The following is a 19,015-nucleotide window of genomic DNA, read 5'->3' as shown; positions in this document are numbered from 1 at the left end:
CAAATTAAAAGGTCTTTGATATTTAGTGGGATTTCCCTCATGAGAGTAATTTGTGAGACACTGTAGTTACATTGTTTCATTTTCAACCTGTGACATGCACCTGTGAAATGATTAACACGATCCAGTATAGTATATTAAATGACAAGGAGAAATAAAAGTAACAAAAGATGAGTGCGAGACAAACTATTCTCTGAGAGATACATTTTTCATACAGATAATCAATTTATTAGGACACTCAACAAATTTATGCAATGGGCACTTTTTAAAAATTAGTTTAAAACCAATTAAAGGATAAACATCAAACAAGTTTCCTAAGAATGTATATGCTTGTCATGGTTTGAATTATGTCCGCCAAAAAAATGTGTGCATCAATTTAGCTAGGCCATGATTCCTGGTACAGTGTGATTTTCCTGTATGTTGTAAACCTGCCTCTATGATGTTAATGAGGGAGGGTGGGTGGCAGTTGTGTTAGTAAGGCAGGACCTGATCTACAAGACTGGATTGTGTCCTGAGGCAATCTCTTGAGATATAAAAGACAGAAGTGAGCAGAGAGACAGGGGGACCTCATACCATCAAGAAAGCAGTGCCGGGAGCAGAGCGCGTCCTTTGGACTGGGGTCCCTGTGCCGAGAAGCTCCTAGTCCAGGGGAACACTGAAGAGAAGAAGGCCGACAGAGAAAAAGCCTTCCCCTGGAGCTGACGCCCTGAATTTGGACTTTTAGCCTACTTTGACTATGAGGAAATAAACTTCTCTTCATTAAAACCATCCACTTGTGGTATTGCTGTTGTAGCAGCACTAGATGACTAAGACAATGCTATTAATGGGTGCCTTTATTATTATTATTTTTTAGCTATAAAGGTCTAATGAAAAGCCTGTAAATCCTGAAGATACAAACACAATTTTTTAAAAATCACATCAACGAGAAGTGATGACTCAGGTATGATATTATCTACAAAAGGGTTGGACCAAGCCAGCTTTCAACATTCTTCCCAGGATGCTAAGAATAACTCTTAAGACAGGAGTAGAATTCTCTGTGTGACTCTTCTCTCTGGAATCTTTCCAAAAATGACCTTTCAGTGGGATCTGATCCAAAACTCTCCCCCATAATGCAGCCACGTTCATGGCGTACAATTCTGTCACCAACAACTTCATACAAGCTTGGACTTTGCATCTATGACTATTCACATTCATCTCACTCCATAGAAACGAATAGTGCACCCAATTTTATCAGTCACGTCTACACATTTCCCATATGTTGTCAGGTTCATTGTTTCTATTTTACTTCATGCTACAAGCACTTACTTGCAAAAGCACTAACCTAGTGTGCACTTCATAGCTGTCAATATGTCTCCATTCTTTCCTTGCCACCAACTGGCTACAAAGATTTCAAGGTTCAGTGATTACAGGATTTAAATGATTTTAACCCCTTTAAATTTGGAAACTCTTTAAATCCCATTATCTCTGCAGCCACTCCGAATTTTAAAATCAGCTTGGCCTTTTCTAGCTCCAGGTCTAAGGATTACAGAGTTTTAAAGAGCTTAAATGCTTTTCTGAAGTTCTATAAAGAGCTGTCCCCAACCAGCTGACCTCCAGAAAATAAAGCCAGCCAGTTCTCCAGCTGGTAACTGCTGATCAGAGTTTCTAAACAGAAAGATATGTATGTTATGCCAGAAACCACCAGGAAAACAGGTAATTGCTTCCCCAACTCCACATGAGCCGAGTGAGTCAGAAGATTTGATGTGGAGGGTAGCAGATTTTAGACAGGTGCCAGTTAATATCTAAGAATGAGAAAACAGAGGATGTTGCCCGGGACCCAAAGAAGCTCAATGGGGCAGAGAGGGTGAGTTCAGTAAGTTGGAAGCCATCTTGCTCCTAAAGAAAAGCTGTTACCATGGATACCCTCCTAATCCTAGGTAACCCTCTGAGGTCTTACCTCTTGAGTCCTCACATTGATGTATCCATAATGAGTCCGTAGGGGCCGCCTGTATGTGTAGGAGAATGGTATCCATTTTGCACCAGGTTGTCCAAAGCAGTTTAGCAACAATGGGAAATTCACTTCATTTACAAGGCGTACGACCAGCAGGAAGAGGAACACTGCTATGAAGCTCACCGCAATCACAGACTTTCTCTACAAAACATTCAAAAAGAAGAATGAATAACTTTCAACCAAAAGCGGTCACAGAGGGAGGTTTCTTTATTCCCCTCTCTTTTTCTTTCAGAAGGATCAAAGGACTCTGTCATTTAGGATATGTCACTTATAGACAGAAAATGCTCATTTGGTGACCTGGTTGCCTTAGTGTGCTGGGCCGCTGGGGGCAAATAGAGCAGCTTTCTTGGATTATCACTCTATTCTACCCCTACCCTTTCTCACTTCCCATCTCATTGAAAACTCCTATTCAGTTTTCAAAACCCAAATCAGACGTTGCCAACTCCAGGAAGCCCTGCCTACCTGCTCAATCCCTTCCCCACCACCATCCCCTCACCCTCACCTTCACCCACCCTGATAGAGGTAAGAAGTTCGTCCACTCCCATACCTAAAAGGCACCTTGAAGGCGCTTCTACTGTCTTACTTTTTTCACTGTATAAATGTCTCTGTAACTTTGTCTCCATGTAACTGTGAGTTCCAGGAGAACTGGGACACACGGTAACATATTGCTCTCCGTATCCCAGGTCCTCAAAACTGTGCCTTACATATAGTCAGTATTCAACAAATACTTGCTGAACATGTGGATGAATGAATGAATTTTTCACATTCTTGTAGACATGGTCTCATTATTAGCCAATTGTCTATTTCATTAACTAGTACAAGGGGCAAGAAATTTTGCCAGTGCTACAGGATATGCAAAAGCAGCATTCAAAAAGCTTACAATAAAAGGAGGAAAAATTTGTGCCAAGAAGTAGAACAACTTTCCCCTAAAATGTACTGCCATGGAACAAAAGGAACAACTACATCTGGTTGAGTAGGGGAAGCAGAGAGGCATTTGAGATTGAACTTGATAAAACACACCACTTTTAATCAGTAGAGATGGGTGGGCAGAACTTTCTAGGCAGAGGGAAATGAGCAAGGATGCAAGAAAACGTGAGGTTATTCATAGTCATGGAGCAGTTTGTTTTACTTGAGCACAGAGGAGAAAAAGCTAAAAACAAAAATAACAACTTTATTGCGGAAAGCCTTAGATGCCAAGCTGAGAAATCTGAACTGAGTTTGCTTGGTGATGGAAAGTCAAAGAAAATCTTGTTTGTTGATTTGTTTACTTTATGTTTTTTAAGGTAACAGTTATAACTTAAAAGCAAACATCAGTGTTCAAGATGTTTTGGAGCAGGGAAAGACTAAAGGCAGGCAGAGACTAGTTAGGAGGCTTTTAAAATTGGCTAGGACAGAGGTAATAAGGGATGGAAACCAGGGCAATGGCAGGGGGAATGAAAATGTGGAAAAAGACATGAGAAACTCAATTTAGGTGCAAGGAACAGAACCAGGCGACTGACTGGATAGAAGTGGCAGAGATAAAATTCAGGAAAGCTTGAGATTTTGTGTCTAGGTGACTGCGATAAGCTGGTAATAATCAGGAGGACCCAGGGTGTTTAGAGCAGGGACTGATTTACGAATAGGAAGGTAAAGTCCTTGGCTTTCTAGGTATTAATTTCGGGGACAGGTGGGTTATCTGGGTGGAGCCGTCAAGGGATCAGATAGAAGGTCAAGTCTGGTGCAAGAAGAAAGAGAGCAGAGCAAAAGGCAGACCTCAGAAACAATTCTGCCATGAAGTCCAGGGTGAAGACACAATGAAATATTCATTCGTGAACTTGGGATTGGCCCTGATTTATCTTCAAACTTAAGAAAAGTCAAAAAAATTTCTAGTAATAACTGAACTTTTTTTTTTTTTTTTTGCAGTGTTCCACTTTCTGATTGAAGAAGCTTCTCTTTGCTCTTAACAGAACCTCCCTGGGAAGATAAGAAGCCCAAAGCCAGCACGTGTATCCTCCCTGAACCCAGGGTCTCAGCCTCTGAACTGGCAGCAGAACAAAATCCTAGAAGTCCGAGACACCCAAAGCAAGTCTTAGCTCTTGCTCAGCTTCTATAATTTGTACAAGCCCCATCCCTCTGTCTAGCCAGCCTAATTTTCCAATCACCTGAAAGTCCCTTAAGCTCTGCCTCCTCAAAACCCCTTTTCTCACCACTAACTACCCAGCCTTACCTCATTTAACCTTCTAATCATGAAAAACCATTTTAATTTGCTCCTCTGTGGAACCATTACGCCCACAACCTTGCAATGTGTCAAGTTAACAGCTTAAATGAAGTGATGGATCTTACAAGTGGAGAGGGACATAGACCAGAACAGATGGCTAAATAAAAGCAAAGAGGCCAGTCACCCATTCAGTAAACAGGTGAGAACCCTTTTTTTTTTTTTAATAGCCATCCAACAGCTTGTTGCAAAACAGGAATTTGCTTTGAAGGAGACCCAGATAGGAGCTGTGCCTTTGTCTGTTCCAGAGCCCAGCATGGGTCTCTTGGTCTCTGCACTACATTGTATGGCTGGGGCTTTGGGGAAAAGGCGTAAAGGGTTTTCTGAATCCTGATCACAATTAGCAACACATACATAATGCACACATGAGAGAAAAATAAATTAACCATTTTGAGAGAAACTTCAAAATGGAATTCAGTCACAATTGTAAAAGCCTGCTCCCTGGTAATCCATGTCTGTCTCCCAGGATCTATCAAAGGGAACCAAGTAATGAGCACAGAAGGGGTGAGGGGGAAAAACAGCGAGCAGAAACCAGACTCAGACCTCTATGTGCTCTGCCTGGAATTGTATCCTGCGGTGTTCCCTTCGTGGCTCAGGCTTCCAGCCCAGTTTCTGGTTCGTTGCCTGGCCCTAATTCTTTCCTTTTCTTCTTGTTTCCATATTCTTTTTCAGCATGAAAGTGTCCTCATAGTGCTGGTATAACATCACCATGAAATTTCCCAAGAAAGGGTATAACCTGCTCACATTTTGTACTCCAGGGGTCAAGGGAAAAATAGAACCCAACATGAATGTGTTTTCTTCTAGGAGTCACTTCTGCCAGACCATGACCTTGAACCACAACAACTATAACTAAAACCATGAAGAGGCAGTTACAAGTCTACAGACACCTTAATGCAGTGAGAAGGGGAGTGTGTGTGTATGTGTGTGTGTGTGTGGTAGGGATATAAGAGCTGGAGAAGGAGAACAAAGGATTGATAATGCATGATATTCATGAATGGATTCATTCCATCCAGTCATACTCACTGAGTCTATACTCTGTATGTATTACTTGACTAGGTGCTGAAAAACAGAAATAAAACCTAAAGACACATGGCTATGCTTCCAAAGAGCTCACAACTTAGTGCAACTGAGAAGTAAATAGAAAAGTACAACACCATGTATCAAAAAAGTAAAGAAGGGATGCATAGGGCACTGTAGGAGCCCAGAAATGAGACAGAGGGTAGTTGGGGGAAAGACAATTCAGGAATGCTTCCCTGAGGAGATGGTATTCAAATGGAGTCCTGAAGTATGAAGAGTTAGCCAAGAGAATATGGGAAAGACATTCCAGGCAGAGGAATCAACATATGCTAAGCAAGAAAAATTTGAAAGGGCATGATTTGGTCAGAAACCTACAAGTCATTTGGTAAGAAGGGTATGTGGCAGGAAATGATGATAGGGAAATAAACAGTACACCAGATAAATTAAGCTGGATACCATCACCGTATTTTCATGCAAATAACCTGAAACTTCTACATTTGTTTGCCAACTGCACCCTCCCCGCTCAAGGTCTTCATAAGTGCACTATACTAATTTTTTGTATAGCAAGATGTTAAAAAAAAAAACATTGGCATAGTGGTGCTTACTAAAATACTTTGTCGGGGGAGGACACAGCTGGCAAACAAATGTAGAAAGCACACATTATTTTGGTAAAAATATGGTATCTGTCTCGTCTACCTTACATTAAAACAATGAAAGGATAAAAGCATAAAAGTGCTGTGTTCTATAATTTTAAATGATACTTTACTTTCTACTCAAGTGAAGATGTATCAGTCACTTAATTTTATTTGAAATTGCCATTTAACATACCACAAAGCCTTGTTTCCAGTTGTCGGACTTACTCCATCAATAAATTTGTTCCATCCGTGGCTTGTTCTAGTAAATGTTTTGAGTCCATCAACACTCAGAAAATTACAGGGCTCAGATATCCGGGCACCATGGTGCTATAGTTAGAAGCACCATGCAATCCCTCCACAGCAAAGATCAGAAAAACTAAGTCAAACAGAGTCACACATCAATCCTGAAACCCTAAGCATCAAATGAAGAGATAAAGCAGCCAAGCACCGAATGGAATAAGAAACTGACCAAGAGATCGAGAACAGAGAGCAAAGAGAGATACATGCAGAGGTCCCCTATCAGCTACCGCAGCATGGATCCGCCTTCTTGGACTCCTATCAGAGATCAGTGAACAGGGGGTATGAGAAAGCAGCTTCACGGAGCTTCTAGCAGGAGACAGAACAACCGGTAACCAGGATATAGGCTTTCCCACCGCCGCCCCCTTCTTCACCCCCACTTAGCCTCCTCTACTTTCTGCAGCCACAGTCACTTGGCCGGGAAGAATCAGCTTCAACCCAGTGTCACTTGGATTCCACCTATCCCCACTGGCCAGCTCCCTGAGTGCCTTTTGTTACTGCTGGTGTTGCTTTTTTCTGCTTCTTTAGATTTCTTCCTTACCTCTCACCACCTCCCTCCTTTCTCTAAAATACCTGGCTCCGTGCGCCATCTTTGCTTCTTCCTGAAAGGCTGCAAAACACCGCTCAACTGTGAAACTGCTTCCCGACCCATGCTGCCATGTTGGTGAGACCCCCGGGGCTTTTTTGTTTCTTTGCTCTGATCTGTTCTGTTTTGATTTGTTTGTTTGTTTTCTTTTTCTTTTCTTGGCTTGGGAGTCCCTTCTAGCTGGGCAGTACCATGCGGCTTGGAAGCTACTCCCTTACTCTGTGCAGATGCACAGGGACATCCTGGGGGCATTTCTTTTTTCTTGTTTTTCTTTTTTTGTTGTTGTTGTTGTTTCTTTATTTTGTTCTTTACTCTCGCTTATTCCCTTTTTGTCTTTCTTTATTTCCAGTTTCTCGATTTATTCATTTTTTTCTTTTACCCTTTTTCTTTTTTTTTTTCATTTTTGTTTTTCCTCATTTCTCAGTCACTCATCTCTCCACTCCAATAGCGAGCTCCCTTAGCACTCTTTTTCGTGTGTATGTTTTTGGCTCCCGTTCCTCTCTCCTCTCTCTCATCTTTCCCACACCCATCTTAGCTCCACACATCACAATCAACCCCCTCCTTCCTGCCTACCTGCACCATGCGCTGAACATCACACTCCAAGCAGCACAGGCTTGGCCTACTGTAACCTGCCCTGCACTGATTCCTGGTCTGCACTGTTAGCCCTGGTACATGCCACAAACCCATCCCAGCAACTCCCCTTCAGCTGGACCTGCCCTGCTGTGCCATACCTGAGTGACTGACCCTGCCCATTGGAGAACGAGGTGAAAAGTATCATGCCCACAGACGAGCAAACAACAAAGAACACACAGCCTGCCTGCTCAGACATAACCAAATAAAACAAAAAAGCAGGATAAAACAAATCTACAATCAATAAATGAGAAAAATAACCACTCAATGCCCCAAAGACAGCAGACAATATCAAAACATTTAGAAAAACAGGACAGGATGGTTCCAGTAGTGCCCAAAATAAAACACCAGATGACCTTCCAGTAGAAGAAAAGGCACTAGAACTAACTGATAGGGAATTCAAATCTCTAATGTCCATAATTATCCAAGAGTTGAAGCAAAAAGCAGACAAAAATGAGGAAAAAATAGACAAATTCATGGAAAAGGCAGACAAATTCATGGAAAATACAGACAAAAAATGGAAGAATTCAAGAAAATAATACAGGAACAAAATGCTAAAATAAATTCATAACTAGAAATCATACCAAAACAATTAGAAATCCAAAAGATAAATAACAAGATTTCAGAAATGGACAGTGTCATAAAAGGGCTGAGAAGTAGGTTTAAAATGATGGAAGATAGGATCAGCGAAACTGAAGACAAACAATTGGCTACAACTCTGAGGAAAAATCAGAAAAAAGAATGCAGAAAAATGACGAAACCCTGAGAATTATGTGGGATACAATCAAAAGCAAAAAGCTGCAAGTGACCAGAGTTCCAGAACAGGGGGAGAAAACAGAAAACACAGAGAGGATCACTGAAGAATTGCTGACAGAAAACTTCCCCAATATCATGAAAGATGAAAAGCTGACCATCCAAGAAGCTCAACAAACCGCATGTAGGATAGAACCCAAAGGAAAATCACCAAGGCATATCATAACCCCACTCGATAAAACCAAAGACAAACAAAGAATCTTGAGAGCAGCTCAAGAAAAACAAAAAGTTACATACAGAGGAGAAACAATAAGACTAAGCTTGGATTATTCAGTAGAAACCATTCAGGCAAGAAGGCAATGGGATGACATATATAAAACCTTGAAAGAAAAAAATTGCCAGCCAAGAATAATATGTCCTCCAAAACTCTTGTTCAAATATGATGGTGAAATTAGGTCATTCCCAGAAAAACAGAAGTTAAGGGACTATGTAAAAACCAAACCAAACTTACAAGACTTTTAAAGGGAGTCCTTCGATCTGAGAACGAACAACATCAGGCAACAGGCTGAATAAAGGACACAGGATTGTACTAGGCACATACCAACCTAGGAAATGAACTCGTAAGGGCTATGCAAAACCAAAAGAATTACAACAGGGAACCAGAGAGATTAATCTGTAAACGACAACAGTGTCAGAACAATAAAAGAGGGAATAAATGGTGTAGGTATAGAACCTTCTAGTGGAGAGGAAGGCAAGGCGATACCAAGTAATAATAGACTGATTCAAATCTAGGAAGATAAGGGTAAATTTCAAGGTAACCACAAAGAAAACCAACAAACCTCATGAAAATAAAGAAGAAAAAGATAAAGTCTCAGTAGAATCTAAACCTATAAAAACAAAAGAAATGGAAAAAAAAATCCAGAAACAAAAGGAACTCAGCACAGGAGAGTCAGAGGAACAAAGGAAACGTCAGCACCACAAAAAAAGCACTACAAAATGCAATCCTACTTCTAGGAATATATCCTAGAGAAATAAGAGCCATCACACGAATAGACATATGCACACCCACATTCATTGCAGCACTGTTCACAACAGCGAAAAGATGGAAACAACCTAGATGTCCATCAACAGACGAATGGATAAACAAACTATGGTACATACACACAATAGAGTATTATGCAAAGATAAAGAACAATGATGAATCTGTGAAGCATATCATAACATGGATGAAACTGCATGATGTTATGCTGAGTGAAATAAGTCAATCACGAAAGGACAAATATTGTATGAGACCTCTACTGTAAAAATCCATGTAAAAGTTTACACACAAAAAGAAACAATCTTTGTTGGTTACAAGGGATGGAAGGGGTGGCGGGGGAACTAAATAGAAAATAGATAAGTGGTAACTTTGGTGAATGGTTAAGACAGTACACAATACTGGGGAAGCCAGCACAGCTTGTACAAGGATAGGTCACGGAAGCTCCATAGACACTTCCAAACTCCCTGAGGGACTGAATTGCTGGGTGGAGGGCTGTGGAGACCATGGTCTCGGGGAACATCTAGCTCAATTGGCATGACACAGCTTATAAAGACAATGCTCTACATTCTACCTTGGTGAGTAGTGTCTGGGATCTTAAAAGCCTGTGAGCAGCAATCTAAGATACTCCCCTGGTCTCACCCCTTCAGGAGCAAGGGAGAATGAAGAGAACAAGATACAAGGAAAAGATTAGTCTAAAGGACTAATGGACCACAGCTACCCCGGCCTCCACCAGACTGAGTCCAGTATAGCTAGATGGTGCCTGGCTACCACCACTGACTGATCTGACGGGGATTACAATAGAGGGTCCTGGACAGAGCTGGAAACAGATGTACAACAAAATTCTAACTCACAAAAAAATGACCAGATTTACTGGCCTGACAGACTGCAGAAACCCCGTGCGTATGGCCCCCAGACACCCTTTTAGCTCAGTGATGAAGTCACTCCAGAAGTTCACCGTTCAGCCGGGGACTGGACAGCCTCATAAAACAAAATGGGACTAATGAGGCACAGCAGTCCAGGGACAAGGACTAGAAGGCAGGAGGGGACAGGAAAACTGAGGATAGGGAACCCAAGGTTGAGAAGAGACAGTGTTGACATGTCGTGGGGTTGTTAACCATTGTCATAGGGCAATATGCGTACTGTTTAATGAGAAACTATTTGTTCTGCAAACCTTCATCTAAGATACGAAAAAAAAAGAAAGAAGTATCTATGTGAGATCCAATTCACAACAGCAACTCAAAAGTTTTGATGGAAGCCTAGGGGACAGTGAGTTGAAGATAATGGTGATGGAATAATTTGGAATAGGATAGTGAGAATAGCAGCACAACTGGAAGAATGTAATCAATGTCACTGAATTGTACATGTAGAAACTTCTGAAATGGTGTAACTTTGGCTATGTACATTTTCACCAAAAAAAAGGCCCTCCAAGGTCAAGAAGGGATAGTGTTGACATATCGTGGGGTTGTTAACCAATGTCATAAAACAATACGTGTACTGACTGTTTAATGAGAAACTATTTGTTCTGTAAACCTTCATCTAAAGTACAATAAAAAAAAAATTAAAAAGAAAATGTCCAAACTCCCAAATATCAAATGATGTGGCCAAACTCAATAGAAGAAAAATAACCAAATAATTTTTAAAATTAAAAAAAAAAGAAAATTACAGGGCTTTTCCTGTTTACACATTTTATGTCTAACAATTTGTTTATGAAAGTGATCGCTTCTGCCTTTATTAAAATACTCAGAGCATCAAAAGGATGCTAATTTTTCCCTCATTGGTTAGATTCAACCAGGGCTTCAAACCAGTTTGGGGTTTGAACCCTGGCTGAGAATTTGCATTTCTAACAAGTCCCCAGGCAATGTTAATGCTGCTGACTAGGGACTAATTCTGAGAACTACTAGTAGAGCAGCGGTTCTCAAAATTTATTATATATAAGAATCACCTGAGGATCTTGTTAAACTGTAGATTCTGATTCAGTATATCTGGGGTGGAAATGTAGATTCTCAGCAGCGGTTAAACCAGAATTAATCGGTTCAAAGCCCTGGATTCAACAATCAACAATTAGATTAAGGAAAACAACTGTAAGTACTTGTGGAGTTTATCATATATAAGACTCAATTCAACACCTTTTTATTCTGTAGAAAACAGACATAACGTTAGTAAAAACTCATTTACTTAATATAAGTGTCAACATTAAATGAGACATTAAATGAGCACAATCCAGGCACACAGCAGCACTCAAGAAACAGAATATTATTATTATAGTTACTAATTGTCAGATCCTTGGCAGACATTCACCAGTTGCAGGGCATTGGCCAGTCCATGCGAATGCATAATAAGAACTAGAGATACCTTTTCCTCGAATATTCCAAGCAGCTGCAAACTCTTGAACTATTCTGTGTAGCTTATCCATACACGCTTGAAGAGAATGTCACTGAGCCCAAATAGATCTGATGAATTGCTTTAGGGAAAGCTTTTTCCTTTTTTTTTTTTTTCCTTTGTTTTGGGCAAGTCTGAAGGGGCCTTTAACGGCTGAGACATTTAGAATCTAATCCCCTCTGTGCTGCAAAAATATGCATCAAAAATGTGGCATTGCAGTTGCTTGCTCTTTAGAGTTGGGAAATCATTTATCAGACTTTATAGCAGAGGTACCCATTTCAAAACAAAACCTACTGAGAATTCATGATTTGGGAAAAGAACACAATTGCAGAGATTTGGAGTTACCAAATATGCAAGCTATATTAATATTTGTATGCTTTTATTCTTTCTACAATTGAATTAGGTTTTAACCAGTTAGTTGCTAGATTTTTTTGTTTTCTTTCATAAATGATAATAGTAGTATAAAGATGTATTTTTCTATTTAAATAATAAGATTTGATAGCTGAAGTAGCTGCTTACCAAGGTAAAATGGTGTACACTTTAGTCCATATGCTTTTGTTTACCAATAATAAATATGAAATATAGCATCAATTGTATTGTTTACATCAGTGCTCAATCATCTCACATATTAATGAGTTCCTACCATTGCTTATTTGTGATCTTATCAAATTCTGATTTTTCTCCCATATAAAAACTTGATATCAATATAATTCTACCTTATGCCAGTGGCTGAGTTCCAAATATGGTTCTCCCTGAATACAGTAAAGGCTTTTCCCATTTGCACAAGGATGAATTAGCAAAGCTCAGATTATATAACTAAAACCTTCATTTGTTTCTTTTTATCTATTGAACCAGCAGTCTGTTTGGATTCTGTTTATTAAACTAAAGTGAACTCTGGGGAAATTTCACTCATATTTGGGGTGAGGAATAAGGAAAAGAGGGTAATAAATAGGTGGGAAGTCCTGGGTGGGTTGAGAAAACACATCTTGTCATGGGCAGCCTTAGGAGGCATAGCTGGTGATAGATTCATTGATGAGGTTAGAAGAATAGTGAAGGTCAAACAAGGTCAACACGGGAGAATGAGCAGCCATGTCAGAATCCAGGAGGCTTATGAAGAAGATGTGTGAAGGTAAAAGAAACAGATTTTTAAGACTAGGCTTTGAAGTGGGTAGAGAGAGTGGAGCTAAAGAAGCAGGAGTGGATCTGCTCATGGAAGATCTTGTTTATCATGCCAAGGAGTCTGAACTTACACTATAGAATCCAAAGAAGGAATCTATATGTGGATAGACAGGATCAGATTTGATTTTACAGATTCAGTTTGGAGATGGTGTGGCCAGTGGATGGGAGCTATGTAAGACCCGTTTGGGAAAAACAATGACAAGAGCCACAATGGACCACCTTGTCAGATATTATGCACTGACATTTAATTACCAATATGAAAACTCACAATTGTTACTTTCAGAGATTGCCTTTTCTTCTCCTAGTAGGGGTACTGGGAATAAAGTGTCAGTGGAGTGTATATGCATGAGTAATAATCATAATCGTAACAGAAGATAATACTTAGAGTGTGTTATCAGTTGCAGTAATATTTATATAATCCTCATTGTTCAGACAAAGAAATAAGAGGTGTAGAGAGGTTAAGTGGCTTACTCAAGGTCACACAGTGAGTAAGTGGTAAAGGCAAGTCCTGAACTCAGATATAATGATTGCAGAGCCTGTGCTTTAGTGTACAAACTGTTGTTAGCTGCTGCTGAGTGGGCCCTCGACTCAGGGCAACCCCATGCACAACAGAACTAAACACTGCTTGGTCCTATGCCAACCTCATGATCAGTTGTGGATCAGACTATTGTGATCCATACTCTTTTCACTGGCTGATTTTCAGAAATAGATCACTAGACCTTTTTCCTTAGTCCTTCTTAGTCTGGAAGCTCCACTGGAACAGGTCCAGCATCATAGCAACACACAAGCCTCCAATGACAGGTAGTTGCTATATTGAGGTGCATTGGCCATAACTTGAACCCGGGTCTCCTGCATGGAAGGCGAGAATTCTACCAGTGAACCATCACTGCCCCCCTAGTTGATGAATTTACTAGGTTGTTAATTGCTACTCATACCAATGAAAAAGCTCTTAATAGAACTGGTTCAGAAATTTTAAAAACTTGTACCAGTTCTAAATAAATTTAACAACACAGTTGGTTAATAAACAATACCTAAATCATATGGAAAATTAAAAGGTTGACCTGAAGCATGGTAATTGAATTTACTTCAAAATCAGTAATTTGTGTGAAAAATTTAATTCCGTTTACCTAAACCTGGCCTTATTTCCAGTATTAATAAGACAACACAAAGTACCATGGGTTAGCACTCAAGGCAGATAAAGCAATTATACTTCCATTTCCACTAGAGGATGTCAGGTTTCCTTTGTCAGTCAATGATGTGAAAGTATTGTGGATGTTTGTAGGAACCAGCATGATGGAAAAGGCATGTCCTCTTTTGTCAGTTCCACAATCCCATGATCCTTTCAGTCAATGAAGACTCAGCTAAACATTCAGTAAAATGTTGATGGTTTTGTAAAAAAACAAAACAAAGCCATAGTTTAAAAGTGTTAGAATACCTTCAATATGGTGAACTAAAGAATTTGGAGCACATTTCACAAAGACCAGCCTGGGACATGGCTATAGTCCAGTAAGAATTATAAGTCCAACAAACAAAAACTAAGGCAACAAGGTTCTCATGGGCACCATCGTCTTAAATAATTCTGTGCAAAAACCTAGTTCTGGTGAAACATTACAGGTGGCTCAAATTTCCTTGGGGATTTTTTTTTCCCAAAGGACATTTCCATAAAAACTAGAACACTGCAAAAACTATACAGAAGTTCACATTAACATGAGCATCATGAGTTTGTCAGAGAGCGTGATAAGAGGTCACACTGAACTTTCTAGTACCTATTTTTAAACCATAATGAGAAACTTCAATGAGTTTTTAATATGCCTGCACATTTTTCTTATTTTATTTGAGGAGTGGATTTAGATTTCCCTGGCCTGATTAATTTTTAAACTTTTACAATATCAAATGAAAACAACCATGGCTACATTCACTGAGTTTATTTCATTTTGCAGAATTATATAAAACCGGTTTTATCTCATTTTGCCTCTTCATCTTTATCATATTGCTTCAGTATATGTCCTTTTATACAGCAATAAGGAATCAAAGTTCTTCAGAAACACAAGATACAGAGTTAAAGATTGATATTGAATATGTAGAATGAAGGGTCTAGAAAGCAGTCTCTCAGTGTGGCTGGACAGACGGACACACAGAAAGTGAATCCAAAGGGCAATTTAATGATGAGAACATCAGAGACTGGGCTGATGCCCCGGAAGTTATCTTTTTTCTCACTGAATCCTGGTACTTATAGGAAGAAATATGTTCTAGTCTGCATGTTGCCCTCAGTCAGGTTCTCTCCCTGTGCCCTGGGCATTCTGTCAAGGGAAGAGAAGTACTAACTAACCAGGGACAATGAAGTAATCAGACCAGGTGCTTTGTCTTAGTCTCAACTACTTTAAATTCTTCATTGGACTTATCTGCTTTCTGCAAGACTCTGCTTTGCCTTTTTTTAACTCCTAAAGAGATGAGTTTCTCTCTTAAAATCCAGTTCTTACTTTCAAAGTGTTCGCAACACAAAGGTGGAGCAAAAGAATAAATTCTGGTGGTCCTAGTGTCATTGGGGATGGAGTCCTGCCAACAGTTATCATGATAAAAATGAGAGTGACAATGATTAAGACTATGATGATGACACCAACTTGGACCTCTTATTCTTCTGTGAATCTCCCCAACCTTGCATTGTACTGCATTGATCTTTTCTTTTCCAGCACCTCCAGACCCATCACCTCACATAATTCTCTCTATAACCAGGGAAATAACGGAAGGATGGCTGCTTGAAAGTCCCATCTCCCATCTCTCCCTTTCATGCCCTCCATGTTTCAAGCTGGACTTATCATTATTCCCCAAAGCCCTGCTCTACTCAGTTTCTGTGATTTGTCCATGTGCTCCTCTGTGTCCAGCCCTGCTACCCCTCATCCCCCACTGTCTTCTACCATCCCTGTCTCCACAAGTTCAAATATAACTCAGCTCAAAAGCTTTTCCTCCTTAAAGCTCTCTTTATTCCTCCCTGGCTTCCAGTTCATGGATGAGGGTGGAGTGGGTTGGTTGGGTAGAGAAAGAGAATGGAGGAAGAAAGAAAGGAGGAAGGAGGAGGGATGGAAGGAAAGATTCCCCTGTAACTTTTGTCTTTGAAAATTCTTTGAGGACATGAACAAAGGCTAAGAATCATCTCTCATACGTCTCTCATATAGGTAGCACCATGCACAGTGTCTTGAACTTAGAAGATACTCAGTAAATATGTGTGGAAAAAATGAAAGAAGGAAGGACGGAAAGAAGAAAAGAAGGAGGAATTTTAAAAACCATTCTTTTCTAAGTGGTAATTATCTGAAAGATTTCAGATTATGATCACTAGAAAAAAATATTTTCCATTAGAAGTAAAAAAAAAAAAAAAAAACACAAATTATTATTTTCTTTCCCTTTTAATTCACTTTCCTTGAAGATTTCTAGGTATAATTGATGTGGGTATAGTGGAGGGGTGGGAGAAAGGATTAGGATGGGGAATATAAAGTGAAGTGAGAAGAACCTGAGTATTTGATAAACTGGACTTTTTACTGAGAATTTCTTTGAAGCTCTTGTAATAGATAGAACTTGTAAATCTGAATGGTAGTAAACCTGCTTAGAGTGACATCCTTTATACGGCATATAAAGAAAAGATTTATGAGAATTCATATTTTTTTAGAAAATCTACTCTTGTCTGAGGATGATAACACTTAAAGCTAGAATCTCACATCATGGAAGGAGAAATGGATAACAAAAGGATATCTTGTCCCTCCAATAAGGACAATGGCCCGTTTTCTAGAGGGAGTGAACTTGTGACAGTTTGCTGTGTGCTTACCAAGTATCAAGCACTGCTCCAAGTACTTTACAAGGATGAAACAGATTATCACAGGAGCCTACCTTGTAGACTCAGCGTGGTTACATTACATGAAATGAGTCAATATATGCAACCTTGGGCAAATTGCTTAATTTTTTTATGTCTCCATTTTCTCATCTGAAATTGGGAAAAATAATAGTACCTACCTAATATGATTGCTGGAATCCCCGGGTGGTGCGAATGGTTAAGCACTTGGCTGCTAACCCAAGGTAGGAGGTTCAAGTCCACACAAGTATCTCAGAAGATAGGCCTGGTGAACTACTTCCGAAAAATCAGCCATTGAAAATCTTATGGAGCACAGTTCTACTCTGACACACATGTGGTCTCCCTGAGTCAGAACTGACTCTACAGCAATGGGTTTGGTTTTTCTGGTTTAATATGATTGCTAATAGTCGTATCAATTATCAATTAATGCGACTATTATCAAGCATACGCACCAACCACTAAAGCCAAAGATGAAGAAATCGAAGATTTTTACCAACTTCTTCAGTCTGATATTGATCGAACATGCAATCAGGATGCGCTGATAATTACTGGTGATTGGAATGCAAAAGTTGGAAACAAAGAAAAAGGATTGATAGTTGGAAAATACGGCCTTGGTGATAGAAACAATGCCAGAGATCGCATGACAGAATTCTGCAAGACCAACAACTTCTTCATTGCAAATACCCTTTTTCACCAACATAAATGGTGACTATACATGTGGACCTCACCAGATGGAATACACAGGAATCAAATCGACTACATCTGTAGAAAGAGACAATAGAAAACTCAGTTATCATCAGTCAGAACAAGGTCAAGGACCAATTGTGGAACAGACCCTCAATTGCTCATATGCAAGTTCAAGTTGAAACTGAAGAAAATTAGAACAAGTCCACAAGAGCCAAAGTATGACCTTAAGTCTATCCCACCTAAATTTAGAGACCATTTCAAGAATAGATTTGATGCACTGAACACTATGACTGAAGACCAGATGAGTTGTGGAATGATATCAAGGACATCATACATGAAGAAAGCAAGTGGTCACTAAAAAGATAGGAAAGAAAGAAAAGGCCAAAACAGATGTCAGAAGAGACTCTGAAACTTGCTCTTGAACGTTGAGTAGCTAAAGTGAAAGGAAGAAATGATGAAGTAAAAGAGCCGAACAGAAGATTTCAAAGGGCAGCTTGAGAAGACAAAGGAAAGTATTATAATGACATGTGCAAAGACCTGGAGATAGAAAACCAAAAGGGAAGAACACACTTGGCATTTCTCAACTGAAAGAACTGAAGAAAAAATCCAAGCCTCAAGTTGCAATAGTGAAGGATTCTACAGGGAAAATATTAAACAATGCAGGAAGCATCAAAAGAAGATACAAGGAATACACAGAGTTAGTATACCAAAAAGAATTGGTCGACCTTCAACCATTTCAGGAGGTAGTATACGTTCAGGAACCGATGGCAATGAAGGAAGAGGTCCAAGCTGCACTGAAGGCATTGGTGAAAAACAAGGTGCCAGGAATTGACAGAATACCAATTGAGATGTTTCAACGAACGAATGCAGCACTGGAAGTGCTCACTCGTCTATGCCAAGAAATTTGGAAGACAGCTACCTGGCCAACCTACTGGAAGAGATCCATATTTATGCCTATTCCAAAGAAAGGTGATTCAACCGAATGCAGAAATCATTGAACAATATCATTAATATCACATGCAAGTAAAATTTTGCTTAAGATCATTCAAAAGTAGCTGCAGCAGTATATCCACAGGGAACTACCAGAAATTCAAGCCGTATTCAGAAGAGGATATGGAACCAGGAATATCACTGCTGATGTCAGATGGATCCTGGCTGAAAGCAGAGAATACTAGAAAGATGTTTACCTGTGTTTTATTGACTATGCTAAGGCATTCAACTGTGTGGATCATAACAAATTATGGATAACATTGCGAAGAATGTGAATTCCAGAACACTTAATTGTGCTCATGAGGAACCTGTACATATATCGAGAGACAGTTGTTCAAACAGAAAAAGGGGATACTTCATGGTTTAAAGTCAGGAAAGGCATGCATCAAGGTTGTATCCTTTCACCATACCTATTCAATTTGTATGCTGAGCAAATAATCCGAGAAGCTGGACTATATGAAGAAGAACGGGGCATCAGGACTGGAGGAAGACTCATTAACAACCTGCGTTATTCATATGACACAAACTTGCTTGCTGAAATTGAAGAGGACTTGAAGCACTTACTGATGAAGATCAAAGACGACAGCCTTCAGTATGGATTACACCTCAACATAAAGAAAACAAAAACCCTCACAACTGGACAAATAAGCAACATCATGATAAACGGAGAAAAGATTGAAGTTGTCAAGGATTTCATTTTACTTGGATTCACAATCAACACCCATGGAAGCAGCAGTCAAG

The 19,015-nt window shown here is 39.7% G+C and overlaps 1 protein-coding gene across 2 annotated transcripts in view; it reads right to left on the bottom strand.

Moving 5' to 3' along the window:
* The window catches only part of ST6GALNAC3 (ST6 N-acetylgalactosaminide alpha-2,6-sialyltransferase 3), a 667,044-nt gene that overhangs the window by 383,593 nt on the left and 264,436 nt on the right, over positions 1–19,015 (bottom strand). Inside the window, exon 2 of one of the 2 annotated variants that reach the window (XM_004369071.2) lies at positions 1,934–2,128. The exons of the other annotated variant lie outside the window; for it this stretch is intronic. Coding sequence (XP_004369128.1) covers positions 1,934–2,128 — 195 coding nt within the window. The remainder of the gene's footprint in view (positions 1–1,933; positions 2,129–19,015) is intronic. 2 annotated transcript variants of the gene reach the window in all.

Source organism: Trichechus manatus, unplaced genomic scaffold (genome assembly GCF_000243295.1).
Source record: "Trichechus manatus latirostris isolate Lorelei unplaced genomic scaffold, TriManLat1.0 scaffold00003, whole genome shotgun sequence".
Lineage (NCBI taxonomy): Eukaryota > Metazoa > Chordata > Mammalia > Sirenia > Trichechidae > Trichechus > Trichechus manatus.
This window is presented reverse-complemented; position numbering and strand designations above follow the sequence as displayed.